The sequence below is a fragment of the Oreochromis niloticus genome, linkage group LG2, assembly GCF_001858045.2.
Source record: "Oreochromis niloticus isolate F11D_XX linkage group LG2, O_niloticus_UMD_NMBU, whole genome shotgun sequence".
Classification (NCBI taxonomy): domain Eukaryota; kingdom Metazoa; phylum Chordata; class Actinopteri; order Cichliformes; family Cichlidae; genus Oreochromis; species Oreochromis niloticus.
Genome location: NC_031966.2, coordinates 17,925,390 through 17,943,056, shown reverse-complemented (window position 1 = coordinate 17,943,056; position 17,667 = coordinate 17,925,390). Strand labels below are relative to the sequence as shown.

The window sequence follows — 17,667 nt, the reverse complement described above, 5'->3', positions numbered from 1 at the left end:
GTAAAAATCCCAGTGAGCGATCAAATGTATGGATCGACATTCTGTCAGTGTGTCTGCAAGCTGTTGCAATGGACTGACGCTGGGTGGGCTCTAATTCTGTCTCTAAAAAAATGATCCCTTTGCAAGTAAAACTTAATCATAAAAACAGCATCTGTGCAGCCTCTGCGTTTGGTTTTAGGGTTTTAGTAATACCCTGTGGTACAATTACAAGAATTGATTTTACTGAAATATAGTTTTCCATTCAAATATTTTTCTTTTGAGATCCGCAATTAGTAAAGTAATAAAGTTGGATAACACTTCATTGTGTTTCCAACTGAGTTAGCAGGCAGTTGGTACACTCATAAAAGGTAATGTGAACTTCAAAGGTTATAACCAATATGCTTTAAAGCTTTATATTCTTCAGGTTGACAGTGTATTTTTAGATGTTGATGTGACGAAGGGAACGTCTACACAGAGCACACTAGATTAGGTTTGGTTTTGTATCGTTTTCTGAGAAAAATAGACAAAAAAAAATGTAAAACAAATTTCCCATGGACTAAATAAAATGTTTGACTTATTACTTTTTTCTGGTTGCGTGTTTATTTCCTTTTACGTGCCTTATGCCAAGCTGAATTGAGCTCAAAGAAGCATGTGTGCTTCCCGGCTCTGTTCAAAGCTTAGTGAATTTGACTGGGGTATACAGTTGACATGTGGGTTCAGACACTTGCCCCAGACGGGGGCACTGACCTCAGTGATGCCAGCCGAGCAAGCAGCCAAAGGGGTCTGCTACTCTTCACAAATGCCTTAGAGAAGTAAAGTCCAGATGCTCTACCATGCTTGGGCACTTGACACACTCAGCATGCTGTTTGTGACATTGTTTCATATGCTGCAATAAAAAATATCCTGCTGCGCTGAACCATCTTCTCTTGTTTTAGACAGAACCATTAGTTTGGATTTATTCTACAGTGTTCAACAGTTATTTCCAGTGAAGTAAAGTGATTTAGTAAATGTTGAACATCTGGTCAGTTGAAGAGAATATGGAAATCCACTTAGAGCAAATTAAAACAAATGGGGTGACTGGGTAATGATTTCATAAGCAATTTCCTACATTAGGATTTCTAATACTTCACAAAGAAAACGTGTTCAGCGCTTGTCTCATCTATCAATCACGCTTGTTGACGAAGTGTGTGTGTCACTGAACGTAGAGAGAGCATAATCGCAAGTTTTATCAACTAGGAAATGGGATTTTTTGGGGGGGGTGGGAAATGATTGTCCTACTGCATTTGTCCGTCAACCCTCCCCCACCCTGGTGCCATCCTGGCACAAGCTAAATGAATTAAACTCCCATTAAATATGTATTTCATTCTTAATCATTTGCAAGCGAAGAGGATTAGGTTGCAATTTGTGAAATGACATCAAATCTATCCCTTCTCAAAAATAGCCTCTTGAAATGGCATTAAACAGAATACTATGATCCATCAAAGACTCTTTTAAGCAATAAAATGAGAAAATCAGTAAATCCATAAAACAGATAAGACAATGACCTGAGCATAATTCTCATAATACAACAGCCATATGTTTACTCTAGCTGCTTATGTTAATGGATTTGCAATCTAAATTTATTTATATTTGATCTCACTGTGTCTCTCTCTCTCTCTCTCTCTCTCTCTCTCCCTTCCATCTATCTATTTAGCCTACAAACAAATTTAGTATACAATAAAGACATAACTATTATAATTCTAGCCTTTCAACCTTCGAAAATACTAAATTATTTTCAGACATAATTAATTAAAGGTGAAAGGTATTAAACGATCCATCACTGGAAACATTGCTGACGCTCAGGCTGAAATAGCGATGTGAAAAATAACTAATTCGGTAGCACATGTAGAATTGTTGAAGAGGATTGGAGAAAAAAGCCAAGATTCTTAAGCCAAAGCTGTTAACTGGAGAGAAATGGAGGGAAAAAAGTAAGACGTGAAAGCACCAAATATCCTGCAATGTGTGTTCAAACCACACAGCTTAAAGGGAAGCTAAGAGAAAACAGAAGCGCAAACCACCAAGCTGCTGTAACCTCCAACCTGCTTCTGGCTGAAGTTCAGATTCTCATTCACAGAATACATTTAAAAATCTCTGCGTTTGATTGTTCTTTCTCTGATTACATTCCACATAGGCAGAAGTTAGTACACAAAAACTGCGAACATTTAAAGTCCGTGTAGGTAAGAACCTTCTCATAAGAAAAAAATACAGCTCGGGCTTGATACAACTTGAATTTTAAAGAGTATATTTCATAATTTCAAAGGTCATTGTCATCGCAACAGTCCAACGAGCTAGGTGCTGGTGCTGCTGGTGCTCAATCCCCACTATCTCCAAGGCCGCAGGCAACGTTGCCCATGTCATCCTTATGTTTTATTCATACGAGTCATATTATGGCATTCAGAAACTGAGATCAAAATCTGCTCTGGCAGAAATATTTAATATCATACCTACTTCTCTATCCTTCTCCATCTGGTTAGCCAGAATGAGAGAGAGGGGTAGACAGGCTCCCTCAGCTCAGCCATGTTGGATTATTAAAAGTGAGGCTTTCAGAGAGGTCACTGCTTAGGAAAAAAAAATGCAGCATGCATCAATTATCTTGGAGAGTTTGTGGCATACTGAGAACTGTCTTGTCACATTTCCCAATATGGCTGAGCTACAGAGAGGTCTATGCCTGGTGCTGACATTTAGAAGTTGGTAAATTGTGAAAATCCCAGTCAATTTGCGCAAAAAAAGAAGAAAAAAAATGAAGAAGAAAAGAACACACTGACTGCTCACAAAGCCCCTCCAGGCTTGAAATATCTTCTCAGTGTCATTGGCATAACTACACACAGGCACCCAGCTCTGTCACTATTATTTTTCATGTGTGAACAACTGTGACTTTCATTGATCAATACACGGCTTACTGGCATTGCTTGAGGACACAGTCTAATTCTAGCTATTTGCAACATTAAATGTAACATGCTGCCTGAAAACAGCCTATTGCTTCGACAAGACCAATGGATAAATGGGCCAATGGACTAATAAAATGACCACAATCATATTGGACGTGCCTTCTAGAGAACAAGCTTTAGCCTTTTCTATACGTCGTGCACAGCTTTCAATCTTTACATGCCCACAACTATTTCCTTGCAAGTTCTTTCGTATCCCGATGGAAGCTGGTAACAAAACTGAACGATATACACTATGTGAAATATGTATAACCTTTAGAAATTATACATGTGTGTCCTTTATGAAAAAATATGTCTTTCTACATACATGGACGAAACTAGACGTAACGTGTAAACATAACCTCTGTTTTGTTTGGAAACGTTGTGCAAGGTATCAAAGTAAATATAGAATTCCTTCATAGCTAAGAAAAATAAGTTCTGCTCCTCCTACACACTATCCTCTTCCTTCAGTTCAAATCTATGTGAAGCAAATTTCCACGAAATCCCCTTTCCATCCTCCTGTTCTTGTCCTCCGAGTTCTCCCATCTCCGCCTCGGTGGCGGCATGGGGAGAAGTGGCATACCTTTGTTCATGTCAATCAGCTGCTTCTTCTTCTGCTGGCGCTCCTGCTTCTCACGCTCTGCCTTCTCCTTCGCCAGCTTGGCTCTCTTGATCTTCTCCTCCATCTCCCTTTTCTTGTGGTTCTCCTTCACTGCTTCCTGATGAGACACACGCACAGAGACACAAACACAGATAAAATCAGAATTTGGCTCCTGCCACAACCACTTTTTTAAGCATATTCACTACTGTATAGTGTTCAGAAGCAGCAGCATGTCATTAGGAAATTCTACTCAGAGGAAAGTTTGATAGTTACAGATAAACTGCTGGGAAAAAAACAAAAACAAAACAGTATATCATGCTTTATGTGTGGGGCCATAAACATTCAACTGCTAGACTTACAAAGTTTTATTATCACGAGCTCATTTGTTATGAAAAATACATTAATATGGTTGTATGGACATGCCACAACATTAAAAAGTGTAGCAGAAATGTGATGGTCTCTGAGGAGGGAAAAAGATATAATCTTTCTCCTTCTTCGTGGCCAGCTGAAATGTCAGGAGTCAGAGAAAGAGAGATAATCAACAGTACGTATTCAGCCTTTACAAATGTGTCAGTTTGTTCTTGTGCCAACAGAGAATAAGATGCAACCAAGTGACCTTTGAAAAAAAAAAGGTTGTCTCATTTCAGGTCTGTGGTGCAGCCCTGGACAGGACCCATTATAGGTGGGTGTACACGTGGGGACGGTTATACTGTATGTACTCATATACATGCATATGTGCCTATGGTGAAAGCCATTTTTGTGCTCCTGCTTATTGTGGTGTTCCCCTCATGCATGCATGTGTGTGTGCATCAGGAAGTGAAGGCATGGCCCTGTCTGTGCGCTGATATAATAAGTGGCGACAGTAGGCCCCCCATCTAATGCCCCTGTGGTCCTGATGTGTGTGTCGTGTTGGCAGCTAAGACAGAGGGATTATGGGGATTGTGGGAAAGGAACAAGGAAAAAGCAGCTCATCATGCCAGTCAATAGCAGAGCTTTTCTCCATGTCCAAGGACACAAGCCCTCATTGTCACTGTCTCCTTGTTAGATGACAAGGGCAATGAGAGAGAGCAAGAGAGAGATAGAGGGACAAAGAGGGGTAAAGGGGTGTGGTAATAATGAAGTCTTAATAGAATAAAAGAAAGTAATTTAAAAAATAGGGGAGAGTGTTAGTATTAACTGCATTTTGAAAATGGAACAAGTTAAATTTTCCTTCTGTGGCTGAAAAAGATTTGTAAACACTCACATTTCAACCAATATTTTATCATCATCTCATTCAAGCTGTGCAAATGAAACAGATACACAAAGACAATCTAGTCCGAACACTATGTTGCTATTTGGAATTAGTAAGGATTAAAGCAGTGCATGAGTATATATTTAGTAATAAAACACTTTACTTTTTGTTCAAATAATAGAAAGTTCAAAATTTTTGTCATCGTCCGCTGACAAGATTCATTTTGGGTATACTGTCACTGTAATGCTCGACACTTACAGCATTAGTTGCTGTAAATTATGCAGATTGCATATAAAATCCTGTCGGCAAAACTTATTTTAAACAAACAACTAATTCTGACTGTAAACATGATTATGCAACATAATCATGTTGCTCTAATCAAACAGCACGACTAATTACCATAGCACCAAATATGCGTTCACTGTCCTCATAGTGTTCACTCTACCATTCTTTTTGGCCACCCCAATTTTGCCACTGGCAGCAACTGATTGTATCAAGTCTCATTTTCTTGGCAGCTCTGTATGTCGTAGGAAGACACAGAAGGGGAAACAATCATCATCATGAGATCTGCTTAAGAAAAACACACCTCATTCAGACAACCTGATTTAAAACCCATATAACACATAAGGCAAGAATTCGGGTTCCTCTTGAAATGCTTAGATATTGTTTATAAATTCTGAAGACTAAGTTATGAAAGCACATGCATTGCACTTGGTCTCCAAAGCACTTTCGACTACTCAAGATCAAAGTACAAGTAACAATATAATTTGAAGTAACCATGAAAATGTTTATTTTTGGCCATGGCATTTGCCTCTAGGTGATGCTCATTACCATAATTAGTCGCACAAGAGCTTAATTATTTATTTAATTTTTTAAATTTAAATTAAAAAAAATTAAATCATTCAGTTACCTAAATGAGCTAAACAATATATAGAGTAATCCCACTGAGAGCTCACGAAAGATTCATTCACCTCTGTGTTACTGATGCGTGTTACACTACTACAACATTGTATACAAAACGAGTAATGACTTTTCTAGCTTACCATATCCATAACCTGAATGTTACCTTGTTGTAATGTCCCCAGCCTGTTAATGCTTTATTTTTTGTTGTTTGTTTTTCTTTAACCTTGATTTTTTTAATGTCGCTGATACCACAGAAATTAGTCCTGGGGCTCACACTCCAATCATTTATATACACAAAGGCCACTCCATAAGGTACACCTGTTCAACCGCTTGTTAACCCAAATATCTAATTAACCAATCCCATGGCAGCATCTCAGTGCATTTAGGTGCATAGACATGGTCAAGACAATCTGCTTAATTCAAAGTGAGAATCTCAATCTGGAAGAAAGATTATTTTGAAAAAGTGACTTTGAATGTGGCAAGGCTCTTGGTACAAGACAGGCTGGGCTGACTATTTCAGAAACTGATGATCTACTGGGATTTTCTTACACAACCCCCTCTAGGGCTTACAGAGAGTGGTACAGAAAAGAGAAAATATCCAGTGAGCAGCAGTTTTTTCAGTAAAAATGTCTTGTTGATGCTAGAGGTCAGAGGAGAATGGCCCAAACTGCTTCTAGGTGAGAGGAAGGCAATAGTAACACGAATAAGCACACATTATCACAAAGGCATGCAGACGATCATCTCTGAATGAAGAACATAGTGAACCTTGAAGCAGATGGGCTACAACAGTAGAAGTCCACACTTGGTTCCAGATCTCAAACCAACAGACCATATTTGGGATGTGTTGGAACAGGTGAGTCACATAATGCCGTTTGTCTCCAGCACCTTTTGTAATCTATGCCACAAAAAAAGATGGCAGTTCTGAAGGCAAAAGAGGTCCCAACCAGGTACTTGCAAGGTGTAACCAATGAAGTGGCCTGTGATTGTAGAGGGTCTTCAAAATACCTGATCCAAGGTGGTTGCAAAGTGCCAAGACTTGCTGCCAGCACAAATTAAATTGATGGATTATATTACCTGACCACCTGTGACACACGGCAAATCTAAGTGCAGATCTAATTTTAGTCAAGGTGTAGCAAATTTCTCATTTAATTGAGCAGAGACTTTTCAAATTCAAATGTTGCAACAAATAAAGCAAAAACAGCAGCCGGTATATTTTTACTGATTTTGCTGGTGGCCAAATGATATTTCTATTGAGCAAGGGAGGCTTTTGTTCACAAATGAAATGAAAATGCTCTTCGAGAAAATACATTTAGCTTAAAAATTGGCCTTTGAATATACACCGCAACGACTGTTATCTTTTATAGCGACAATTTGACCCCATAACCCTTAAATAAAACTGTAAAACCCTACATTTATGGGCCCTGGCTGTGCTCTGTATGAATGTTTAAACTCAGAGACAAAACAAAATGTGGTTTTGTAAAATAGCATCTTCAAGTATGATTGACAACATCACCAATGAAGCAGCACACTGCAGCACCGAGGCTCACAGAGGCCATGAGATGAAGACAGTGCATGTCACACTCAGTGTGTTTGCCATGGAGATTGTAGGTACTCTTCTCTCTATACCTGGCTTGAAACTGAATGCTGTGGAGCATCCACGTCCAACCCACCAACAAAGGCCGGGCAGACTTTTCCCTTTCCAGGTCCGTTCTTTCAATAATTCATGAAATGTGTTTGCTGTTCTTCCTTGACCCTGCACAACACAATACATCTCCCACAGCATGGTTCTCTTCCCATGCATACAGGTTTGCCAGTCCAATGAGGGAGCAATAAGTATTTCCAACTGCTCAGTTGCACCAGTGATCTCACACAGAGAGTGTCACTGCTATATCTCATTTGAATTTTACAAACACTACAACGCCTGGGCTTTAAGCAGCAAATGTGTTTATTAGCCATCTGTTACACTGTGTGCCAGGATGTTGGGGAAAATGTCTTCAAGAAGTTATAGGTTACAGATTGTGAGACTTCTGCTCTGCGGTATACATGTATTCCCATATTGATAGGTGACCTCTAAAATCTGGTGCAAAGAATTTAATGACTGTGCACCACTAGAAGCATCCTGAGGAAATGTGACAGTGATTCAGCAAGAAGGTAGAGCGCAGTCTTTGCCAGAGCATCATCTTTAGCATCCTCAGCTTGATTATGATCATTTCTCATATTGTGAAGGAATTAGGGAGCTTTAGAAATATCATGCGGGCTAAGAAGTGGACGGATCCACCCCCACACACAGACACAGAAACCATCGTTCTAATCTCTTAGATGCTCTATCTTGCTACTTTGTGAACCCAGTTTGGGTCTTTTGGTCTTATTAGAAAGTCACTCAATTAACAAGGAAGACTGTTAGTTCATCCCAGCCCATCTGCTGTGCTTTGATAACTCATTAATGAAAAAATCCTCATCCCCATGCTCCTGGTCAGGATTACATATACAGAGCCTGCGATTGCATTTCACTCATACTCAATTTCAGAATATGGCAGCAGCATTAAATTAACAAATTGTTGGACTCTTGGAATACTGAGTCCATGTACTGAAATCAAATAATAATTCATTGGCCACAGGAAAAAAGAGAGAATGGGGCAGGAGTGAGGGAGAAAAAGAGAATGAAACAGAAGGAAAATCGAGTTAATGGATTCTCTTATCAGTTACATTCAGTTCTGTGAGGACTGTCTGTCAATGCGTTTACTCAAATGCCTCATGTCGGTCGGGTGCATTAAGCCCTAGCTTTTTAGCAAAAGCAATTTAGGGTGACTGTATTGCAATGGAATTCTTTAATACTGCAGATGCTTTGTGATGTGAATGCATTACACAAGGCAATGCAACATAGACGGAAGAAAGTCAAACAACGCAATGTCTCAATATTGAAATAAGAGTGTGAGACACACCAGGCATATTAAGAAGTTAAATTTACTTGAATGACAAAGAGTCCCAGCTTTCATCTGATTTGCCAGTTGGAACAAATCAGCAGTGGCTGATGCAGGTCAACTTTTTCAAAGATAAATAACATGCAGGTATCTCCCTAAAATTGCTTCACTGACAAGAAGAGCTAAGAAGAAGCTATCGCTGTGCTGAAAAGAAGCTAGCACAGTTGTTTTCACAGGGTAAGAGAAATAAAATTCAAGTATAAACAAGGATTGATTTCTTGTGCTCTGCGAGCAGATGAGATTAGCATTCCTGTCAGCAGAGCTGAAAAGCCAGAAACTATAAATAATATCTGAAGAATATGGTGATTAAAGGATTGTTGTTATATGAATATATTAACTTATAATCCAACCCCCATTTCACAAAACTATATCCCAGTCATTTCCCTCCCCTTAACCATAGAAGGAAAGTTTAAATCAGTAATAAAATATTCATCTGCAGCTATTTGCTTGAGAGAATAATTTATTTTCTTGGGTGGATGCTTCTTTTAGAGACATGCAACTCTGGAATCCTCAAGGGAGCGTTATGTTGTGTGGTTGTGCACTTTGATCAGCGGGAATGAAAAGTTGGTTTCAAATGGGGATCAGAGAAAAGAGAGGAAAGGATTCAGACAAGGGGACCTTGCCATTCACATTAATAGATGGTGAAGACTGAGGGTGTGCCGTCTGGACACCATGTCATCATCCTGACACCAGGAGCTTTCGGGGCATTGCCGGTAGGGATGACTAGACTGTTCAAGGTGGAAAATCACAGACGCTTGAATGAATGTTTAACAGACTACTTAACAGAGGATGTTTATCTTATCATTAATATTACCTCTTACACACTAATCTCCCTTGCCCTTTATTCACTGCTGTAAGTAGCAGAGGCTGTTTTTTTATTTCCCTTAATCCAATTTAAAATGCTACTTCACATTTAGTGAACCTCAAACCTTTCTCATCGCATTTCTCATATACGATCCTGTACTTTTTATTGCAGACAAAAAATACTTTATAATCAGTGGAAAGATATATTTTTATTGTATTTACATATATGTGAAAGAATAAATATGTAAATGACACTGTTTACCAGGTTATAAAGCTTGCTGAAGCCTCTTTTATAAGAAAAAAAGCAAATACACGCTTTGATTGACCTGTTTTATTTTTTCTTTTTAACTCAGGATGCTTTCTTGAAGTTCTCAAGTCAAGGATGTTTGACATGAAGAGAAAGTTTACATTTATCTACTCTTTTTCTTAAAAATCTACATGTTAAATGTTAAATATTGGGTGTTAAAAAAAACAATCAGCCTAATTTCTGAAATTGAGGTTCAGAACAAAGACAGGTAAATCAAACATGGCGTGAAGACTTAACAGAAATTCTCCTGTTTATTGACATATTGTTCACCAAACCCAAATATCTTGAATAAACATTAAAGAAATATTCAGAAAAGTGACTCAGAAACATCAGAAAATCTTGACAGATTATCAGATGACGGATATTATTTCACCATCGTTGTTCACGTAATGATTAATAGTTTCTTTTTTAGCTTTGAAGATGTACCAAGTCTGCCAAAATAACTTAGGTAAGACCATAGTGATGTCTTTGGAGTTGTTACGATTGAAAACATGAGGAAAAATTATAAGAAGAAGACGTCTGAGTTATGGACTAACAGTGTAGAGTTTGAAAGCTGTAAGCATTTACCTGACAGGAAGGGTTGAGATGCTGTTGAGGTACATTATGGAAAATTTGCTTTCAGAGCTGGTCCATTACTAATGACTACCTCAGCCTCTTCTGCTTACATTTTGATATTTCTTTCTTTGTATATCCTTCCAAAGTCCTTCAAACTAATGGAGGTGCGATACTACATAATTGGCGTCCCCTTTTTCTATTCAAGTTCATCTATGAAAGTATAGCAGTGTAATTTTCGCGCGAGTTTTCACCACCTGTCAGGACCCTGGAAGTTTGGTGAAAATGTGTGCATGTGTAATACACAACCTCTGTTCTCAATTCACTGACAGCCAGTGTGTGCAAGTACGTGTGTGCAGAAGTATGCGCACGTGTGGGTGGTGGCTTCTGTTAGTCACTGTATGCGCCTACTTTGAAGGAACATGTTCGTGTTCACGTGCAAAAAATCAGAAAGTTTGCACTTACCATGAAGAGCATGCGGAAGTTGGCCAGTTCTCCGAAGAATTCTTCCACGCTGACCGAGTGGGGGTCAAAGGCAAAATAACTGCCTATACTTTCATACAGCTTCTGCATGTTCTTGTGCATGGTGGACAATTTTTCATACTGCTCCCTGGAACTCTTGCTGAAGCCGTGAGAAGAAGAGAGTCAAGGAAAAAAGGAGAAAGACATGTCTCGAACATACACAAAGCATATTCAAAAAGCTATTGTAATAATCTCCAGTATAATCTCACATCTCACAAGCGTGTTGATCTCTAGAAAAACAAGTCATTGTGAAAAATGATCACTTTCACAAGCTTTATAGCATTCAAAAACCCCACCTATGCCAAGGTCAGCAAAACAAAACACTAGATAAAGAAGGGTCAGAGACAATCTAATGTGGCATTACAATAACCTCTCCATCTCACTTTGGAGTCAATGGCATGGTGAGCTAATAGCTGCAGCCCTGGAGTAATGGAAAGGTGTTTTGTAGTCAGCAGCATGACACAGATGGTTGCTGGAAAAGCTGATTGCAGTCATTGTTCTATTGTTTCTCACAACAACAGTGGGGTCAGGTTGTTTTGAACCTCACAGCTCACGTCGCACTGTGTAATTTACTGAACAGGCGGAGCACTTTTCTCCTGGTGAATGACTATTGACAGCCCGCATCAGTTAAGCATTATCGCAGCAGCCATTGACCTCTCATAGAGACTGCACTTGGACACTCGGAGACTCACATAGTCTAGGTGAGATGAGGACGACACAAAATACACATACCTACCAACATTTATAGACATGCAAGTACATGGTAGCAAGCAGTCAAGCATGGAGAAAAAACCCCCCACTATAGAAACTCTAGAAGTACTAGTTTCAGTACATAGGCAGTGGTGTCTGACACCTGCTGTGCCTTCAATCAGTTCCATCTTTTTTCTTAAGAGGCTATTTTTGTATCTGTCATATCTGCAGTGGCACGAAGCTAAATGGCTTGAGGTGTGCCTTTTTGTTCTTGCAATTGCAGGAACTCCTAGCATTATGTCAAGGCAAAGAGGTAAGCGCGGAAACTGCTCTGTTGTTGGCTGCACTGAGCAGCACAAATCACTACATCAGTCCCCAGCCTCAGGCGACAGAAGAGCTGAGTAGAAAAAGTTTATTTTTGATGGCGAGGTCCCAGCTACAGTTAGCAAAAACCTGTACTCTTGTTACAGTGTAGCCACACTGTATTTGAACATGCTAGCAGCCTACATCATTACAATACAAGGCTGGCTATAAAACTTTTCCTGAAAAAGGTTTTAATACCAAATCTCTGTGTTTTTATTAAATTTTTATTGGAGTTTTATATGAATTACATTTCATCAACCCACTTAAATGACTAGAGAATAAAATGAGAGAATTGGCATAGACATATCTGCAATTCCTTGCTGCTGCTTTTAGAGACACTCCCATGCTGAAGGCCATTTTCCCCTGTGCTGCATGTAGCTGTTATGGCATTGATGTTACAATTATGTTCCACTCAGGTATTCAGAAGTTGGTAAAGTTAGCAAGCTATAAAAGTATAGTGAATCTTAAACTCTCTCTACCATGACCCCAGAAGCCATCAAAGGGTCCACCACAAATCCCATTTTTTTTAGCAGTAAAGTAGGATACAAGTTGAATTCTAGTAAAATAGTTGTGTATATGACAGACCTGACTGGTTTGATTTGCACCTTCGAAGCCATTGCTCGCAAACACACATCAGAAATGGCACAGTCCTGGTTCATAGCAAGCTCCTTCTGTTCTTTCCTCTTCCTTGTCTCTATTCCTGTTTGTGATTTACCCCCTTGTTTCTCCCAAACTGCTTCTATATTGTCTTTTATACACCCTTCATTCAACATGTGTGTGAAAACCTGAAGGTCTGATAGATAAATGTGAACATAAAACCTTGCCAAAGTAATATATCTATTCAGTGTAGGAACTGCATTTGTTTCATAAAGTCTAAACACTCTCCTCCCTTCTCTTCTTTAAAAGGTCCAGTCTATCAAGTGGTGGCACTTCATCCCAAAACACCAATATAGTCACTGTTGATTGCCAGACTGGGATATATTAACATCCTCCACTTTTAACAATTATAAAATAATAACTGTAAAAATATACAAATGTGAAATATTTATATTACTAAGTGCAAACAAGAATGAGACTCGTGCCAAAACGCAAATCAATGTGTCAGTTTTGGTGCGAAAAGCATCCCGACACCTTATTATTCGACAGCGGCATAGATATGCTTATTAACTTAATTTGCATACACTATTGATTCCACAGTATTGACTATTGAGTGCACAGTCCCTTTGGTTCTGAAAATGTTCAGGTCACAACTGTTGCCTCATTGCAGAATGGCAGTTAAGCATTGAGACAGTGGTTATGTTTTGCGCTTGTTGTGGCTTGTGGCTCTCTGCATTTCCTTTTCTCTACTTTTCTCCCCTTTCTCTCTGTTTTCGCTCACTCAAATACCCATGTATGCACATGCACTGTGGTAGATGTGCCCCACTGGGGACTGGACTGAGGCTGGCTGGGGTTTTGCTCCTTGTATTTCCACATCAAAGACATGTCATATTGATGGAGCCTGACGCACACTATCCTGCAGCAACACAACCGGTACGGTAGAGCCTTCATCCAACACGCATACAGAAACGGAATGAACAGGCAAATAGACTCTCTCTCTCTCACACACACACACACACTACACAGTCGCAATGCCATTCTTTGAATGTCTTTCTGTCAGGATGTCTGTTACTATTTTCTTTCCCTTACTTTCTCACAGTCATTGCAGCCTTTATTCTCTCTCCTCTGTAAAGATAAATTTTTTTCTTGATCCGTCTCCTTTACTTTCTTCCTGTCCACCACTGTCTCAATCAAACGCATTCCCTTTATAATTCTCTTTTTACATTTCCCCATCATATTCTCTCCATTAAATTCCCTCACTCAAACAAGCAGTTCTTTCTTTCTCTTTTACTTAGAGAGAACTTTCAGAAGTATGCAGTCTGAACTGTGTCTGGTATTCCAGTCACTTTGGCTTGAAGCAGAGCAGGGAGCAGAGGGGATGGGTCTCAAGGTAAAGCAGCATGCAGCCTTTGGTTGCCCTGACCCTGTTTGTCAGTCTTTGCTCTCCTCTTCTAGTTGTCCTCAAAGGGCCACTGCCTGCGCTTCCTGAAGACTAAACCTCATCAACACAGAACAGGACAACTGCGCCTGCTTGAGGGCTCAATGTTACAATTTTTTTTTTTAATTGCCACGCAGTTTTGAACTTTTTTACAAGTCTGTATTTCATGTATTTAAACACTAAAAACTAAGTGAAGCTGATATATTTGAAAGATAAACATTTGTAGTCTAAAAGGATCTTGCAAAATAGCAGCTGGTCCCAAACCCCTGGCTTACACAACAAGTTTCTGACAGTGTAAGATGTAAGATACGAAGTTTGGTGTAAGTGCAAAGCATTGCTTTACTGTAGGTTTTTAATTCTATTTCTCTTTGCCAAAACCCAACCTGCCATGTAAAATTTCAAAATTCTGTCTTTGTCCTAGTACAGTGTCCTCATTACTGTGTTTAATCAGTGCATGGCATGCCAGAAAGGCCACATTTAACATTAGTAAGCTGTGATTAAGGCCGCTTGTTTTCATCACCATAACGTAACATCAAAATCATATCCAAGTCAGACTTACCCTAGATGTTAAAAAGGCTTTTTTGGAGCCAAACTCAATTCAATGTCATGATAAATCCCAAAGAAGTAGAAAAATCCATTTATGGGCAAAAACAAAGTTAAGACAGTTTTCACAATGGCCACCTATGAGGACGGCAATAAATTACCTGCTTTGTTTACCTGTGTGCATGAGAGAATTATTAAAGTGCTGCATAATACCCTACAGTGGGGCCCCAAAAAGCCTCCTTAATAAATCTCTTGTAACCTAGTTCCATTAATGTTTATTTAATGCTTTTGCTTGCTGGCCCTTCCATCCAAGGCCCCACGCTAAGCCTGCTTTTCTCCAAACCCCACTATCCCTGCTCCCTTTATCCCCACACCTACTGCCAACAGCCCCTGTGGGCCAAATTACACCAAGGCTGCCCACTGACTGGACATAACCCATCATGTTGAGAGCGAGAACGGGATGAGAAAGGGGATGAAGGAATTGAGAGCAGAGGCAGGGCAGACAGAGAGAGTGAGAGAAAAAGTGAGAGAGAGAAGGTTGTTCCTTAATAAATTAATGAATGATTAAACTATTTGTAACTGTTGCTGCTTAAATATTCAAAAATCTGCGTGCATCACTTTTCTCATCTGTATAGAAAAACACTTAAAAAAATGCAAAAGTGGGATAAACTTAAATACATTAATACTGTATTAATAGCATGCTGCTAAGTTTATCCCTCTGCACTCTGTAAGTCAGCTTCTTAAGACAGGAGGACAATACTCTTCACCTATGCGTGATGATGTGAGCTGAGGGATCCAGGTGACAGTATTCTGACTTGGGCCACTATAAAAACACTGGTTTTGTGAGTGGGAATTAGCATAGCAGCATGTTCTGGGCATTTGGGAAGAGACCTAGTACTGAGTTTGGGGGGTGGGGGAGGGCAAGCAGGAGGAAGCTGCCAAAATTTAAAAGAGGCACGTGCCTCCATATTTAAGGATACAGTGTGGAAAATCTCAGTATTATACAATTGAAGTCTGTTTTCTTACCCTCCCAATTAAAGCGCATAATCCTAGCTACGATGGCCTTCTCTCTCTGCTACTTTAAAATTTGCCTCCACAGCACATAAGTACCCTACGAGGTCGGTCTCTAACCATATATATAAAACGCAATTAGGCAGAATGGCAATGTCCATCTTGGCCACTGTATTCAAGATGATGGGGCAACATGGCGGCTTCCACAAACTGGCATCTGCTCCTATGAAGTTTTAATGGATTCATTCCAAGTTTTTTCTATTACATAACCTCAAAAAACTGTTTCATTAAAAAGAAATGCAAGAAAACAGTAAGGTCAAATTTAGTTCTAAGGAATTTAGAATTCCTTTCCTCAAGTTCTTCCTCAAGCAAAGGAGAAATTGTATTTGCAATTATATTTAAGGCGATGTTCCCATCTCAAGACCTCTTGCAACAATAAAAAAGGAAATAAAATTGATTTCAGCAACAATAATCAAAAACAAAACATACCTTCTACAATCACTTGATAAATGAATACAGACAGCTAAAAACATGACAAAACTTCATCCGCATTTAAATATATGTATTAAAAAAAAGACTGAAATATGAATGTTTTGGGTGCCTTAAACCTCAGCTCGTATTTGTCTGAAATGTGAACCTATTTGTTGTGCTTAAAAATGCAAGAATTCAAGACAGGCTCATTTTACAATGTGGGAATAATTAAATCTGTACCAAACTGAATGCCTTAGTGAAACAATACTCACTGAAAGCTGCTGGATTTTGTCCAAAGTAATCAAAACAACACCTTGGATGAAAATCAACAGTGTGCCACTGAGAAATGCAGTCCTGTCCTATCCGTCTTTGTCGTTGCACGCTAAATTGTATTTCTTTTTTCTGCAATTTCTCTTGGATGTTGAAAGGTGCCAATAATGTTGTGATTAATGCTATCAATTACATTTTCTAATATTAGAGCAATCCTAACACACTTCTTCTGTAGGTTTAGGTTGTCTCTATGGGATCTACTGTGTGACTCCTTGTCTGTTTGTGACACAGGCTGTGTGCTTGGTGTCGCTGTTATGACGCAGAAAGAATTTGGGAATTATCTTGCACCTTCCTGACTGCAGTGCACATCAACAGTGCCTGAAACATTTGCATAGTACTAGGGATGTGGTGTATATTTAATACTTGTGATGAATGTATTTTCCACACAACAGAGGCTCAGTGAATTATATTACCACTTTGACACTGGGGTCATGACCTTTACTCTCTCTATACTCCTCTCCATCATCTCACCTACAGCCCCTGCCTCCTCTATCTCTGGAAATTAAAAGACAGATTTAATGTCAATTTTACTGTCAATTTATTCTGCCTGTCTGTGTCTGAAATATTTATACGTGCAGAGAGGAAGGTTGCTTCTACTTACGCATTCAAAGCTCTTCAGTACAGCACCCAGCTGGTGTTATAACAACTCAATGAGGGGGAGACTAGTGGGTGTAATGACTACATCTGATAAAGGAAAAGAGACTATATGAATTAGAAATGAGGGGATTAGGTCCATGGGAATGACCTGTTGAATCATGGATAGGCTATTAAAAAAGCTGTCAGAGCACAGGAAAAAATAATTTGGCAAAAATAATTCGATGTCCACTATCATGGTGCTGGTGAGTAAATCCGAAGACAACACACACCCACACTTCCACAAAACACACAATTTTATCTTTGATAACCATTTATGGTTGTCGTCATCCTTTCATCCTTATCCAAAATAATCTCATGCCACATCGATGCCCGGGGCCTGTGCCTCTCTGTGTAATTTTCACAGAGCGGAAACATGACAATGCAAATCCACCGTGTTTACAACGTTTATACTTGTCAAATTCTAAAAGGTCAAGTCTCTTGCTTCCCCTGATCTAATCGGTAAACATCAATCCCTTCCTAACATTACAATAACTGGTGAGATGCCCCTCGAAGAAGAAAGTATGTGCAACGCAGATATTGCATTTCATTTAATAGACAAAGCTTGCTTGTAAACATTATTACATAGTTTAACAACCACAAAAAATGCAACTCGACCAATTTTAAAGAGTGCAGAATGCTGGTACACGGAGTTTGTAATTTGGGAAGCTAATGATACCCAGTGTTGCACATTTATTGATTTGTTCTTGAGTGAATCAAACCATCACATTTTTTCCTTCAGCATAAA

The 17,667-nt window shown here is 39.2% G+C and overlaps 1 protein-coding gene across 1 annotated transcript in view; it reads right to left on the bottom strand.

The window, feature by feature from the left end:
* diaph2 (diaphanous-related formin 2) overlaps nucleotides 1–17,667 on the bottom strand; it is a 346,460-nt gene that overhangs the window by 53,134 nt on the left and 275,659 nt on the right. Inside the window, exons 27-28 of the mRNA XM_019364462.2 lie at nucleotides 10,787–10,951; nucleotides 3,526–3,661 (exon numbers count right to left, since the gene is read on the bottom strand). Of these exons, the coding sequence (XP_019220007.1) occupies nucleotides 3,526–3,661; nucleotides 10,787–10,951 (301 nt within the window). The remainder of the gene's footprint in view (nucleotides 1–3,525; nucleotides 3,662–10,786; nucleotides 10,952–17,667) is intronic.